At 42.9% G+C, this 15,371-nt stretch overlaps 1 protein-coding gene across 3 annotated transcripts in view; it reads left to right on the forward strand.

Moving 5' to 3' along the window:
* The first annotated feature begins 1,973 nt into the window (after nt 1-1,973).
* Nucleotides 1,974-15,371, forward strand: part of TBC1D1 (TBC1 domain family member 1) — a 120,688-nt gene continuing 107,290 nt past the window's right edge. For all 3 annotated transcript variants that reach the window (XM_076336082.1, XM_076336084.1, XM_076336083.1), the window contains exons 1-2: nt 1,974-2,191; nt 9,859-10,373. In XM_076336082.1, coding sequence (XP_076192197.1) covers nt 9,957-10,373 — 417 coding nt within the window. In that variant the 5' untranslated portion in view covers nt 1,974-2,191; nt 9,859-9,956. The remainder of the gene's footprint in view (nt 2,192-9,858; nt 10,374-15,371) is intronic.

Raw genomic sequence — 15,371 nt, forward strand, 5'->3', positions numbered from 1 at the left:
TATAAAATATTGTATCAGAACATGAGTAATTTGACAAAAACTCTGCTAGGCAAAGAATTAAAACATATGAGCCAGAGATAACAGGAAAAATAATAGAGGGCGCCATGAATGAGTTCAAGCAGAGTCCAATTTCTTTCCCAGCTATCAAAGACGAGAAGGAAGAAAGGATTTGTATTTGTGATGCTCTAGTATTGGCTTCTGTTGTTCAGGGATTTTCCAAGCATCAAGAAATAGTCTTGAAGGATCCTTATCTGTTTCATTATCACCTTCTGAAAGGCAACAGTGAAGCAGTAAAAAAAGTCTTCCTAAGATCATTGGTTGGTAATCTGGGAATTACGGGCGTTGGCTGAAAATGAGCCTTGGCTGAAGTGCTGGAGCTGTCTGGGTGGGGATTGTAGTTTGCCATCTTCCATAACTTGATTACTAGAGGCATGCAATGCTCAGGCAGCAGGCTTAAAATGAGCAGAAGGACACACTTGTCTCAGATACTGAGGTTGGCAGGTGATAACGGGAGTAAGAGGGTTGTCCTTAGCAGTGATGGTTTAAAGACGTAAGTCAGGCACGGTTTGCAGAGAGGTGGCATTCCTATTCCCAAGGAATGCAAAGGATGTCCTTGAAAACACGAAGCACTCATACCTATTCCCATGTCTGAAGGAGAAGCAGCAAACCATGAACTGAGTACAGATTGGGAACAAGCGCTCTGAGGGAACTGCTGCTTTCATACTTTGATTCGCATGTCAATGATCCTATAAAAGTACACCTAGCAAGCAAAAGCCATGTAGATATAACCACCTCACACTTTGCAAGTAGGGGATGTGCTTACATACCGAAATGTGACTTGTTTTTCATAATCTGGGGCGACATTGTGTTTGCATTTGACAGCTTACTTGACTGTGTTTCCCTCACAGCATAGCACACGTGCAGCAGCAGAGCAAATTTCCTTGAGAAAGCGGATTCTACAAATGTACACAGACTTAGAAGTAAGTACATCAGTGGTCTTACTGCCAAGAAGACTTGAAATTAATTGAGTGCAAAAGTGGTTTTCAGAACATGAATGTAGGGTGCCTTGATCATCTGGAAAGAGCACTTGCAGAGCAGTATAATTAAGTCTCCGGATCCATTCATTCCTTATCCTCTCTGGCAACTGAAAGACCAAATAATGCCAACTCTTACCGTAATTTTATATACATATATATGTGTGTGTGTGGCTTCTCGTGCACAGAAGATGTGGGAGGAAGGCACGAAGGTGATTCAGAGAAGGCTGCCCCACAGCCAGGGCTGGGCCCAGACCCGAGCAGGGCTTGCCTGCTGCCAGGTTCCGGGTGCTGGGCTAGTTCCAGTTTTGTGACCAAACTTCCCTTTGAAAATGGTTCCCGCCCGAAGTGCTCGCAGCTTCAGCTAACCTCGCGGTCCACCGGGCTCACTACTGCAAGGCGATACTGACATGTTTTCTGCGGGAGATGAGAGGTTGCGACCGATGCGCGAGGCAGCGTCGCCGAAATCCTCCTCGAGAGGGACGAAACGGGCCGGGGGAGGGGGACCTCAGCTGCCCTCTGTCGCGACATGGGCGCGCGCCTGTCGCCAGCTGCCCGCCGCCGGCCGCCTCTGGCGGGCGCCTGTCGGCGTCGCCGAAATCCTCCTCGAGAGGGACGAAACCGGCCGGGGGGGGGGGAGGGGCCTCAACTGCCCTCTGTCGCGACACGGGCGCCCGCCCGTCGCCGGCTGCCCGCCGCCGGCCGCCTCCGGCGGGGGCCTGTCCCTCTCCGCCCCCGCCGGGCCGGGGACCCGCCGCCTGTTGCTATTTTCGCCTGCGCTGGCTGCGGCGGGAGGAGGGAGGCGGCGAGCGGCAGCCGCTGGGTGTGCGGCCCGGCCTCCCCCGCCTCCTCCCGCCCGGACCGCCGGCAGGTAGGGGCGGTGCGGGCAGCCCGAGGCGGGGCGGCCCGTCCTGACCGGGGCGGACAGCAACAGGAGACGCCGAGCAGCCCCCTCGTCCGGCCCGACCGGGGCGCCCGTGCTGTCGGTGCCCTGAGGCGCTGGTGTGGCCTTCCCTGCCCCGTCCCGGCGTCCGTTAGCGGCTTTCTGCCCCTCTCCCCTCAGCGGGAGGTGGGCAGGCGGCGCCTGACAGCCCGTGGCCGCTGTCCGCCTAAGGCACTTCCTTGCAGCGAGCACATCCTGCGGCGGCGAGGCGGCGGTAAGCGGTGGCGGTAAGCGGCGGCGGCCGGTCAGTCCCTGGCCCCGGCTCCAGGCCTGGCGGGGGGCGGCCGCGGGCCGCGGCCGGGGCGGCGGTGGGAGCCGCCGTGCCCCCGCTGCGGGCGGGCCCGGGGGAGCGGCGCTGGCGGAGTCGAGCTGCGTTGTTGGAGGGAGGGAAGGAGGAAGAGCGGTTTTTAGCTTTGAGGAAGTGGAAGAGTTGAGGCGAGAAACTAGGCGCCCCGCCGGGGGGAGCGGCTGCGGGCTGGCGGGGCTGGTCCGTGCGCTGTACCCAGACTCTGAGGTGGCACAAGCCTCCGGCCGGCCGAGAGGGAACGGCTGTGAGGCGGGTGGCGGGTCCGGCCCGGGGCCCCGCTCCATGCCCGCGGCGTGGGTAGGGCGGGCTGCCGCCCTCCCATCTGTCGCGGCAGCATCGCTGCGTCGGTCGTAACGGAGCCCCTGGTGAAGTCGCAGCACTTGCTCTGGGGACAGTATTTCTGCGGAGCGGCGGGACGGGACGGGGCGGCCGGGCGGGAGCGGAGCGGGGACGGCGGGGCGCCGGTGCCGCGCTTCTCAGGTCGCAGGGTCCTGGGAGAGCTGGCTTCTCGTCAGAATAGCCAGAAGACCTGCTTGAATGTAATCTGAGATTGACCTGATGTGCCACGGTCTGCTTTTAGTTCTTTTTCTCACTCTTCCCTGCACCTTCCTTACCCATCAATGCAAAATCGCTCGGTGTAACTCCTCCCAGAACCTGCTCCTTCTTAGAGCAACACAGCGACTCTTCCCGTAGGGGTAAAACTAACCTTTCCTACAGCAGCGCACTTGGAGTTTAAGCTTAAAATCCCCACACATTGGCGCAGTATTTTTATGGCCCTTTAGATTCTCATGCTAAAGTAACACGGGAATGATCTCTTCAAACCGCATTCACGAGAGGTATGAAACAAATGTAGTTATTTATAGTGCAGTTTGAAAAGATTGAGACCTTTGTATGCTGTGCTGTATTTGGGAGAGAGGCTAATATGGCAGATCTGCTGTAGGAACCTTTTGCAGTGCAGATGGTGGGATTTGTGCCTGCCGTTAAGCCCAGAGATTGAATGGAACATCGTGGGTCAAAATTAATAAAGAGATACATATCCTGAATAGCAAATACTTCTGAACTGATGAATATGATTATACTTTTAACACTCGTAAGTGCTGAAATAGAAATTTGTCGCAGCTTGTTTTATAGAAATGCTGAAAGTCATTGGTAATATGCAAAAGTAGAAATGCTTGCAGGTGGGAAAAATGACAGGCTGGAAGGAATGTGAAACATTGAATGATACGTGGATGATGACACTTTTTTCACTTTATAATTTCGTTAACTGAAAAGTTGGATGCAAGTATTTTGGCTGTAGATATGCAACTGCATAAAAAGGAATGGCATTCAGAATGTAATTTACCCAGCAAGCTTTCTTTTACAAAGATGTTTTTAGTGCATTGCAGTGGTAGAACAGCCCAGTATTTTGTTCTGATCCATATGAGGTTTACTTGGAAGACCTCAATCATCAGCATATTAATTTCTGTGCACTGTATTAAGGAAGTAGCAACAGGTGTTAAGGGCAGGAACAGTGAGCTATTTTCTTCATTTGATAGTTGATTATAACTTGTATGTTTATAATCAAGAACATAATAGCATTTTGCTGGATTTCTTTTTTTATTAATAGTCTATTTAATTTTTTAACCTATTTGAGGAGTGATACAAATGCTGGCTGTATCAGTGAATATTTTAGGTGTGATTATTACCGCAAAACCAAATTATTTGCTCAGAGTACATGGTGGAACATTATTCAGGGCCATGTCTGAAGCTGCTGACAGCATTGAAAAGAGTGTTTTAAAAGGAAGCGTTTAATGCATGTATATGAAAAAAGAATGGAAATTAAAAATAATTTCTGAGGCAAATTGACTCCTGGACTTGCACATGCTGTTGCCCACAGCAAGCCATAGCTCCAGAAGGAAACAGCGGATAATAAGTAGCTATGAAATAAAAAGAACATCCTTGCAACAGAAGGGTGCATCGTGATTCCAAGTGCCAGTTTGAGTTAAATTAGAACTACTTAAAAACTGAGAGCAACCTGTGGTATGGTATCAAAACAATCTTATTTAACTATAGGAAACAGGCCAAAAATGTTGTTTGAAGCCTCAAGAAAAAAGATAAAGCTTGCAACTAGCTGCCCCATAGAATGATCTAATGGATACTGCGTTGTGATACCAGAGAAGAGAGTCATTTCATGCATATTGATGGAAACATAAAAGTACCTCTTCTCAGCAGTGACCATATCATGACATACCTAATACACATTCTTATTTGCGTTTTTCTATATATCCTGCTAGGTGGATAGAGAAATCTGTCAGCATGAGTGAAGACAATGTAAATCTCAGTCAGGGATCAGACAGAGAGGGAGAGGAGTGGTATTTAGTTCTGGCTTGCGTTCCAGAGCTCTGGCTGCAGGCCAGGGCTCCTAATAATCCTTAAGTAGTATGATATTTCTGCTAAAATAATCAGTGGTGAAGTGCAGTCAGTACCAGTGCCTCTGGTTCAATTTGTCAGCAGGGTTCAGCACTAATGCCGTGCAGAGAAGAGCTGAAAAAATTTGTGCTCTTTAAGACCAGCTGTTTTTCACAAGACCTTGCTGTGTCATTGGAGGTTTTGTTTAGCTTCTTGGAGGGGAGAAAGAAAACCGACTTACAGAAAAAAACTGCTGTCATGTCAGTTGCCTGGTTTGGAGTAACTGCACAGTTGTCTCGCAGATGAACTGCAAAGGTTGAGGAAGCTGGGGTCTTTCTGTTCAACAATTCACAGGTCAAACTCCTCATTTAATCACTGATGTGTGGAAGCTCTGACTGCTTCCTTGCTTGACACATCTTCTAAACTCGTCAGTTCTGCTGTGGGTCCCAGCACTCCCAGCTGCTACCAAACCAGGAGAAAAGCTGGAGGAGAGTGAAGGATTGCTTAGGTCAATAGTTACCTATGTTCTGAACAAGATTCTAAAACTTTTGGCCACATGTCTGTATTGAATTTAGTCCAGTCCAGAAGAAACAGCAGAAGAAGGATAACTCTTCACCACTGTTGTAGTTTCCTTTTTTTTTTTTTATTTGTGTGTGTTCTTTTGGTTTAGAACAATCTCTCTCCCTTCTTTGCCTTTTTTTCTGTATTAGTCTGAGTCCATCCCAAATCTGCCTGGTTTTCCCCCAGCTGCCAAAACCTGATTTCCAGTGCCCCACCCTTCCAGGTTAATAACACAGTCTGTTCTCTGTACCCCACACGATTCTCCTTCCTAACCTCAAAGCTGACCTGGCCCCATCTAACCGAATGGCACCCAGAGCCTGTACCTTGTCCTCATGATAAAGTCTTTGCTCTCTTGAGAGAAGGTGGGTTTTGAGGAATACTGTCCTGCATGATGCACAGCTGCTTAGACATGTACCTTCATGCAGGGAGAACCTGGGGTCCAGAATGGCAGAAGTACTAATTTTTGTAGCTGTCCCCTTCGTGCTGTCCTGCCATCACCCTGACTTCTCTCTGAAGGTGTCCTTTTTAGTTTCTGGTCACATAAAGAGATGCAAATACAACTTAATTTGGGAGAACAAGAGCCTGATATGTGTATTTTTTTTAAAACACAGTATCAGATTCTGCTAGAACAGGACTATCAGCGTAGTGTTGTATGCTTTCTAAGCCTGCTCCCCGCTTGTGAGAAGTGGCTGGGTTGATCACAGTGAAAGAGAAGTTGAGGACAAAGAGCACACATGTGTTCCCATGTGTATCTTTCACATTAGTGAGTCAAGTCTGGTGTCTCCTATTATAGAAGGTGGGATTAGATTTATTAGTGTGGTTTGTGTAAATATCATACGTGCTACAGTTTGCCTGGCTGTTTTTATGCTGATGGAGCAAATACAGCTAAATCAAAGTAGATTAAACAGTGGCAACATTAAGATACAGTTTGGAGAATATTAACATTTCTCAGACAGCAGCAAAGCTGTTAGCTGAGGAGTGCTACTCAAGCTCTTCTCAGCTCTGAGTGCAAGGGCAATGGAGATCCTTCAGAAGATGCCGATGGAGGGGAGAAAGAGGAGCTGCCTCAGTTATATCCGTGAGCACTGGGAGAACAACTGGAGACATTCAGCCTGTGTGCGAAGCAAAGCCTGGCAGTCTTTTTCCAGCCCAGAGTAACGGAGCTGAATGGCACTTAGAGCTGTCAAGGGAAGATCAAAGTTTAGGTGGAAGGAAACAAGTGGGCAACTTTATTTTTATACCTTTTCTATTCTCTCTTGGATTAAAGGTGAAATAAGCATTAGCTTTGAAGAAGCTGTTTGTGAGTTAGTCAGACACTTGGGAGGAAGAGGAAGCTTGTTTGAGCCTGCTGTACTAATACGGATGGTAAACGGGTACGGCACCTGCAGAGCCAAGTTTTAGAGGGGATGAACTGGGTGGTGGCAACCAGAGATGGGTAAAGATGCCAAAATTCCAAGTGGTGTATTTAGGGCAGACATGGACGGGCACTCTTTGGCCATAATGTGTGCTTAATTTATGGCTGGGAATAGGCCTGTTGAGATGAACAGAACTATTTTTAGGTCTAAATTAAGCATGTACATAAATACTTCATGGTCTTGAAGTAAAACCTAGTCCTTGGTGTAAACTTAAAGGACATTAACGCCGTCAGCATGAAATTGGTCTAACTTCTGGTGGGATTTGCAAGTAAATTAAAATAAGGATGACAGGAGGAGGAAACAAAGAGTGGCAGGAAAAAGGAGATCAAATGTGCAGAATGGTAACATACAGAATGGTACAGGTTAGATAAGGAGACCTGATGCTGCTAAATTTGTGCTCTGAGAAACTGCACTTTCAGCTCCTCTTAACATTAGGAAAAAACCTAGCATTCTGACTTCTAGTTAACTGTTTTGATTTAGTATTAACTGTTTTTCTTTAGAAATAACAAATGCAGACATTGGAGTATTTATGCTGTTGACTTTGCAAGGTGTTTATTTTGTTAAAAAGAGATGAATGCCAAGAAGCTTTGCATTTATATTAAATACATTCCAGCAGTACAGTGTTTGTTGAAGTATGACAGAGTATCAACCTGTTTTTTTAAAATACTGTTCAGTCCTTAGAGTTAGCATGCAAAATAATGTATTGCATTGTGATATTTATTTCTATTTGAGGCTGCAGTGCCTTGTAGGTCTGGGGTAAAAGAGCATGGTAGATGGTGGTAATCCAAATGAAACTTCTCTTCCTTGAAAAATTGATTTAAATGAGGATGACTTTGTTGTATTTTTACATGCATTTTATTTAATTGCATTTTTAAAAAAAGAGTTCTGAGAAAACACAATTGGGAAATACGGTTACAAAAAGTATGTGGCTAATAGGTCATCATCCATGTGGTAGCTCAGTTCTCCGGTTTTCAACTAAGAATGGAGTTTTCTTAGGCTTTCTTATCCTGAGATTATGATGTATGCCACTAAATGACGAGAACACTAAAAGCTAAAAACTCAATTTTTATGTGTTTCGGACTACACACCATTGCAGTTATGAATGAATCCAATCTTCCCTGCAGTTGCTGAACTATTTTTCATTGTTACAGTTAAGGAGAAAAAATTTGTAATAGTTCGCCAAAGAAGAAGAGGCCATTTTGATTCCTGACAAATGCAAAACTATAATGATAATTGTGTTTGGCAAATGTTTAGCGTATGTGTTGATAAAGTGTAAAAATGCTTCCTGAAGCTGCTATCCCATACGATGCAATGCATTTATATTCATCTTAAAGATGGTTGTTTTCTTGCTTGTTTGTGAAACAAACAAAAAAAAAATTGAAAAAGAGTTGTAGTATAATTGAAATGAGGCATACAAATTCTGGATTTTTGTGGCCCTTTTTCCCACACCTCCCACACACAGACACACACACACACACAGGTTTATAAAAAGGCTTTTAAAAATTTTTTTCTACACATCTAGAATGCTACTTACGATGATTTCTTCAAATAGTGTCTTTAAAACCTGCACTATTAGATTCTCTTGCTAAATTGGGCATCCTTGGAACTGGTAATGTTGCCACAGAGTTCATTTGTCAAAAGATGCAAAAAAGTTCCAAAAAAGTAAATGTACCCAAACACGTGGTTTCTGCAGTTCTCTTGTTTTTACAGTTTGCCAGTTACTGCAGAAACATTTTTCCCCACTTGGACATTTGCAAATTGGTTGCATTTTAAACACTTGCTTAGTTCAAAATGAATTTCCATCTTGAAATTTTTTTAAAAGGTTTTTTTAATCCTAAAATTTCCTTTCATTTTCAACAAGGTGAAGCACTGTTAGAAACTCAGTTTGAAAATATTTTTACAAGGACAAATAAAGGACAAAGTTTAATGAAAACTCATGAGAAAAAAATACTGCTATTTTTGATCATGTTTGTAGATGAACAAAGACGAGAAATACTGTTGCCACAGTAAACAGATGCCATTTATTAAATACTTGTTCAAACATAATTAAAAATGTTTTGTAAGGAGTTCTTGGGACTGCTCATGTTGGTTTTAATAGGTCTTTTCATGGGAAACTCTCAGAAGACTGAGGGTAAACTAATGTCATGGTATTTAAATGTAGGCAATTATAGGCCTGTCAGCTTCTCATCAGTCTCGCACAAAATAATGTAACAGCTGAAACCAGTTTCAGTTAATGAGGAGTTAAAACATGGTAGTATAACAAATGCCAATCTATGTGTTTTCATAGACTATATTTTGCGAAACGAAATTGATAGATAAATGCAATTATTGTATTTTGTTACTAAAACTACTAATATGTAATAACAGTAGTGGTAGTAGATGCTGGGTGTAACAGGGTTATAACAGGGTTGTATGTAACTTGGTTCCATTTGATATTTTAAGAAATGAAAATGATACAATATCAATGTGGCAAACATTAAGTTTGCCTGGCTGGCTGACAGGCCTTAAAATGCAATCATGGATTGTGAATCATCATCTGTTTTTTAGTGGGATGCTGTAAGGGTTGTTGCTCATCTCTGCTATCTGACAGGTTTATCAGCGATCAGTCAGTTGACTGCTGCTAGCTTTTTCATATGACAGCGATTTCTGGGGTGTTATTTAATGAAAAAGTCTGGTTGGTAACAGCCCATGATTACTTGGCAAACTATACCCAAGGAAACAACTCCATGTTAGTAGCCAAATTCAAAATCATCCGCCTATGGACAAGAAAGATGACCTTTTTATGTCTTTTTTTTTTTAAATGTGAAGCACTGACTTCAACTGTCATGAAAGTCAGAATAGCTCAGCTGAGTTCTTTCTGTGATAATAGGATTGAAATAGGCCAGTGTGATCCACATGCACCTGCCCATGAAACAGACACAGGCTAGAAAGAATGTACATTTTTGAGTTTAGTTACTCATTAGATGGTTTAGCAAGGGTTGTAAAGCAACTTCTAAATCAGGACTGACTTTTTTCTAAGCAATGTATTTACTACTATTATGTTTGTTGGACCTGAAATAGTAAGGTCCAAAGTAGGGGAAATGTGCTAGATAGGTCATGGTGGATGATCATTATGTCTCTACTGATGTTAAGCTATTAAATATTTGTGTTACTGACAGTTTGTTTTTAATAGGGTTCCAGCACCTACATAACTATTTCTTTTCCTTTCAGAACTCTTCTGTTCCTTAATCAAAGGAACCGTCAGATTTCGTCATTCCATGGAACTGAAATATTGGTGAATTAGGCCAGGTTCCCTAAAGGACTGCAAAATGGAGCCAATAACATTCAAAGTTAAAAAGTATCATACATCTAGTGATTTCTCAGCAAGTTTCAGTCTCCAGCTTGTTGGTTCTCTGCCAGTGCATTCCCTAACCACCATGTCAATGCTGCCTTGGATTGTGGCAGAGATCCGCATGCTCAGTACAAAGTCCTCCAAAGAAGAACCTAGCATCAGCCAAATCCGACTTTGTGTTTCACCAGCGAGTTTGCGATGTGAACCAGACACAGGGAAAATCCAGCAGTGGGATCCTTTGATTTGTTCAAGTTTGTTTGAATACAAGCCACAGCATGTCCACAAGCTGATTCACAACAGCCATGATCCAAGCTACTTTGCTTGTCTGATAAAGGATGCAGCAGCAAATCAGCGAAGTATCTGCTATGTATTTAAAGCTGATGATCAGACAAAAGTAAGTAAAAAGAAAAAAAAAACCAAAGCAAGCAACATTGGAGTTGCTTTTGTGCTGTTTGAAACCTTTCACTACAGTGTAAGATCTTAAGATTGTATTTATAATTAGAGACTGGATCTCACTAAAACTTACTGACAAGCGTCACTTTACTTGATGTTAATGGTTCAGTTGAATTTGAACTGCTCAGTATGTGAAGTGAAAGGTGTGTAAATCTCCTACAGGATCAGAGTCTGAATTTCATCAGCTTAAAAAACACTTTAGTTTGGGATATGGGCTGAAATCTTGGCCCTCAAGTCAGTGAGAGTTTTTCTGTTGATGTCACTAGGGCTAGGATTTCACCCTTGAGTCACTGTGAACTTTATCTAATCCCACGGTCAGACCTCTCAAATTTCTATTTTCCTGAGTTGAGACCTATGTGACTGGGAAATAGAGATACCTCCTTTCTCAGAAGGAGGAGGAGGTAACGTGGAGCCTCCATATGTAGCATACCTCCAACCACAGGACACTGTGGAAACCTCTTCCTAGCTCTGTAATCCACAGAGCTTGGCAGGTGATGCTGGAGAATGGGAGAGAGGCCACAGCACAGTGCTGTGACTCTGTGACATTCGCTTGCTGCTGCATGGCGTGAGACAGGAGTTGGGTGTGCGCGTCTCACTGTGGGTGAGATTTGGCTCAGTTTGCATTTCCTCAGAGCAAGTTCTTTGCTGAAAAGGTGGAAGCATTAAAAATAGTCAATCTCTTCTTTTGTTTGGGAGTAATGTGAGACAATAACTCTCGTGAATGAGTAAGGTGAATAGGATTTGGCACAAAGCTATTGTGATCTACTGGGGACAAAACAGTGACATATCCTTCACCTCTCGAGTGTAGACGCTAGTTATAATGTTGGAAAACAGCATCTTTCTACATGCTGCTTGCTTGACTCATAGGAGATGTCCTGCTGAAGCACTTTGGAGGTATTATGTGAATATACACCACACATGGGATTTATGCCAACCTGCCCAATAGCAAAACATTGTACAGTTTCAAATCTGTGGTCTCAAGCTTAGAGCTCAAAACATATGGAAACAGCTTTAGTTAAATCCCCCAGATAAAAAGGCAGTTCCAGTGTATTAGAAGGCAAATATGTTGTAAATCAAAAGCATCAAGTGAGAAATCCTGTCAAGTTAAAATGTAGAATACCAAATTTATGTATGTAAGCAGAAATAAGGAATACATGTTTCAGAACTTGGCATTGAATAGAAGTTGGTAAATGCATTTTGCAGTTTGCTTATGCACTTAGTTTTGCTTGTGATTTTACAGGATTATGGTGAGTACACAGCACCGATCACCTCCAGTACATTTTCTTTTGCAACAAAAGATTGAAGTACTTTTTCCTCATGTTTGATCAAATTCCTAGACATGTTTGAAATGAAAGAGAACAAAATAAGTCACTAGTTAAATTTGCAGCTGTGTCTACATGTTTTTGGAGACAACACCCAGAATTTTTTGATGCGTATTTTAACTACTTAGCCCCAGATTCACACAGCTATCTGTCCTTTCAAAAACTACCCTCCACCTGGTCTCCTAACTTGCCTTGATTGCAAGGGTTGTTTCTCTTGACTTTTTTGCAGGCTATGTTCCTAATTAGGAGGTAGACATCTAATCAGCATTTGTGGACCTATGTTTTAACAAAAGGATAATGGAAATGCCAAGTGTTCTTATCTTCTAAAGTGAAGCCCTGCCTGTTTTACTTAAATTCAGTGTAATTTCTGATTAATCGACCTTTTAAGTAAAGCCCTTATGCTTTATAGGGTGTTGTTACTCTGCCCTGAATATTGTCATATAATGCCTTTTAGCTAATTGATGTCTGTGTATTTATCAAGAGGAGTGAACTGATGTTACCTGTTTTGCAGATACCCAACTTGAAAGCATAGGAGTGTACTGTATACCTCTGTTACAAATTGAGGGAGCTGTTTGTTAAAAACGAGTGAGTTGGGATGAAGAATTCAGCACTATGTTGCTGCAGCTTATGTTCAACTTCAGAAGCAACAGATTTTAGAAATTGGACCTTTGCAGCCTGTGTGACTCAGCAGACTTCTGTACTGGCACCCTTGCTCCTGAGGATTCTTTTTTCTATTTGCTTCAGCTCTGTAAAAGAGACACAGTGGTCCAGATAGGTTTAGTCACAGAGTTTACGTGTTCATAACTACTCTTTACCTAGCAATCTTGAACATCCAAACTTTTGTGATAATTGCACTTCATCTGTTTTTGTTTGAAAAAAACCAAACGGTTACTAATTACTGTAAACTGCAAAAGCCACAGTTCTTTGTATCTGCATAGATAAATTGGTAGTAGGGCTATATTTGACAGTTTTCAGATTAGGTCAGGTCTGACTGAGGATTTGAAGTAGAAGGTACTTCGTGGCTTTGCAAGTAAGTTCTGAGTATATCTCCACCTCAGGATAAGTAGAATAAAAGAGGGCAGAAGGATGTCTGTGGGAGAAGTAGACTAGGAAGATTAGTATGTTAAGATGAAAGCAGGTGAGTAGAAGACTAAACAGTGAAGGCCTTTGAAGAGGAGACAAGAAACTTGATCTTCATGCAGACAGAGGAATAGCGCTGGAGGTGGTAGAAAGTACAGAAAACCAGGAATGGTCAGCCTTTTAGCATCAGCATTGCAAATAGACTGCAGTCCATTAACTGTAGTTGTACTCCTTTATATATACAAATTGAGTGAGAACATATACTTGATTAGTGAGGGATTATTTTACTGTTTAATATGAAAGCATTTTGTTAATGGGAGATTTTTTCTTGAGTAATATTTAGCTAAAATCTAGAATTGATGGGAGTGTGGGAACGCATGCAATGTTTTTCCTGGATATGAATACAGGGCTGTTAGGTTCATTGTTGCTCCATTACCAACATATCCACTTTAGAGAAGAAATCAGTAGACAGGTAACTAATACTAAATAATGTCAGGATTCTTTGCAAGGAATTCTTTGTTCTGCTCCTCTTCAGAAGCGAAAAGAAAAGGCAGTGTCCTATTGTGGTCTTTGTCTTTGCTCTGTAGGATCTTATGTAATTATTTCCATTGCATCATCATGGCAGTATACAGCTCACTTTCCCTGCTGGTATAGCAGTAAGTAGGGAAGGATGAGAGAAGCTTTCCTGGCAAACTGCTCCTTGGCACATTACTTGAAAACGAGCATGTGCATATAGAGATCATTCCACTCCACTTACTACTAAAAGGACAGGTTTATACTGCCTAGGGAGAGCTTCTCTTATGGATTAGAGTTTCCTTTCTAAGCAGATCTGTTGGATATGGGATCTGGAGCCTTCCTTCCTTCTTCATGTATAACCTCAGTAAGTTTCCACTAGTTACAGATAGTGGAGTTTCTTATCCCTTCACCCTTATTCTATGGAGGTTCTGATGAGGCCTCATGGTTGAGTAATTTCTGCCTGAGGGTGGGGCTGAAGCATTAATGCATATTCTTTGTAGGTGCTCAGGAATGGAGCTGGATTCAATTATATTGCCTGCAGGGAGCTCATGAAGACTACTGATAGGTCATAGATGGGGATTATGCATACTGTGTTGTGTAATGGTGGTGGAAGCTGAGGAAAAATTAACTCTCCAGTAAATCTGTGCTTGCGGGATAGTACCTTCATCATAAGAACGCAGCCTTGTTGAACAGCTTGGCCAGAGTGCTTGAGTACTGTAAGAGTGCCACAGCTTAAATGAAAACATACATGCTACCAGCCTATGTATCTTCCCAGCGGCTTCTGGTCTGACATTTGCTTACGTTCTACAGAAATGTGATGCTATTGACATAATTGTTTTTGTTGAAAACTATATACATTAAAAATTATTGGCATTTTTGTCCTACACTTGAGTTGTGGTAGTCTGAAAGTTTGGAGCTGTAGGTGAGGTGTGCTGTTTCCTTCATGAGCTCATTCTCTACAAACACAGCACCACTCTCTTTCTGTAGGACACCTTGCTTTAGCGCATCGTTCACTCCGAGGAATGAAAGAGTTAGATAATGAGAAGCTAAGGGTATACTGTCACAGGATATCCCTCTCTAGCAGATACAAAGTAGCCAAAACATTACAGAGGAAGAGTAATTTCTGTTCTTATTTTCAGTTTGGAAAAGTAATTCCACGTGCCATTATGTTGATCTTTCTTTGGTGTATCAAATGATTTGTTTTACTTAGGTATGTTTAATCTTATTTGATGGATGTTTTGGCTGGCAAATGGAATACTGGTCACTAGTTTATCTGATAATGCCCTGGGCTAGTTTAGATTTAAGGAAAGTTAAGGTTGTACTGTCCTTTATTATACTTTTATATTTATTGTAAATAAAGAAAAACAGTTCTAAACTTAATGGTTTCATAGAAGTCTGAGTCAAAGAGGGCATTCAGTACCTCAGCCTTTTCCATGTCCTGTGCTCCATTCAGCAGCAGGCCCACATTTTCCCTAGTCTTCCTTTTGTTACCTATGTAGCTATGGAAGCCCTTCTTGATGCCTTTGACATCCCTTGCCAGATTCAACTCTAGGTGGACTTTGGCTTTCCTAACCATGTCTCTGCATGCTTGGACAGTGTCTATATATTCCTCTCAGGTTACCTGTCCCTGCTTCCACCCTCTGTATTCTCCCTTTTTATGTTTGAGTTTTGCCAGGAGCTCCTTGTTCATCCATGCAGGCATTTTTAGCTGACTTCTTGGTCATTTGGTGGTCAAGAGACCACCTCTCTTGAGCTTGAAGGAGGTGGTCTTTGAATAACAACCAGCTTTCTTGGACCCTCTTCCCTCCAGAGCCGTTATTCCATGGTACTTCTTCAAGTAGATCCCTGAAGACACCAAAATCTCTTCTGAAGTCCAGGGTTGTGATCTTGCTTTTTGCCCGGCTTCTCAGGATCCTGAACTCCACCATCTCATGGTCATTGCAGCCAAGGCTGCTTTTGACCTTCATATCCCCAACAAGCCCTTCCACGTTAGTAAGTATGAGGTCCAGCAGAGCACCTCT

Source organism: Aptenodytes patagonicus, chromosome 4, assembly GCF_965638725.1.
Source record: "Aptenodytes patagonicus chromosome 4, bAptPat1.pri.cur, whole genome shotgun sequence".
NCBI lineage: Eukaryota > Metazoa > Chordata > Aves > Sphenisciformes > Spheniscidae > Aptenodytes > Aptenodytes patagonicus.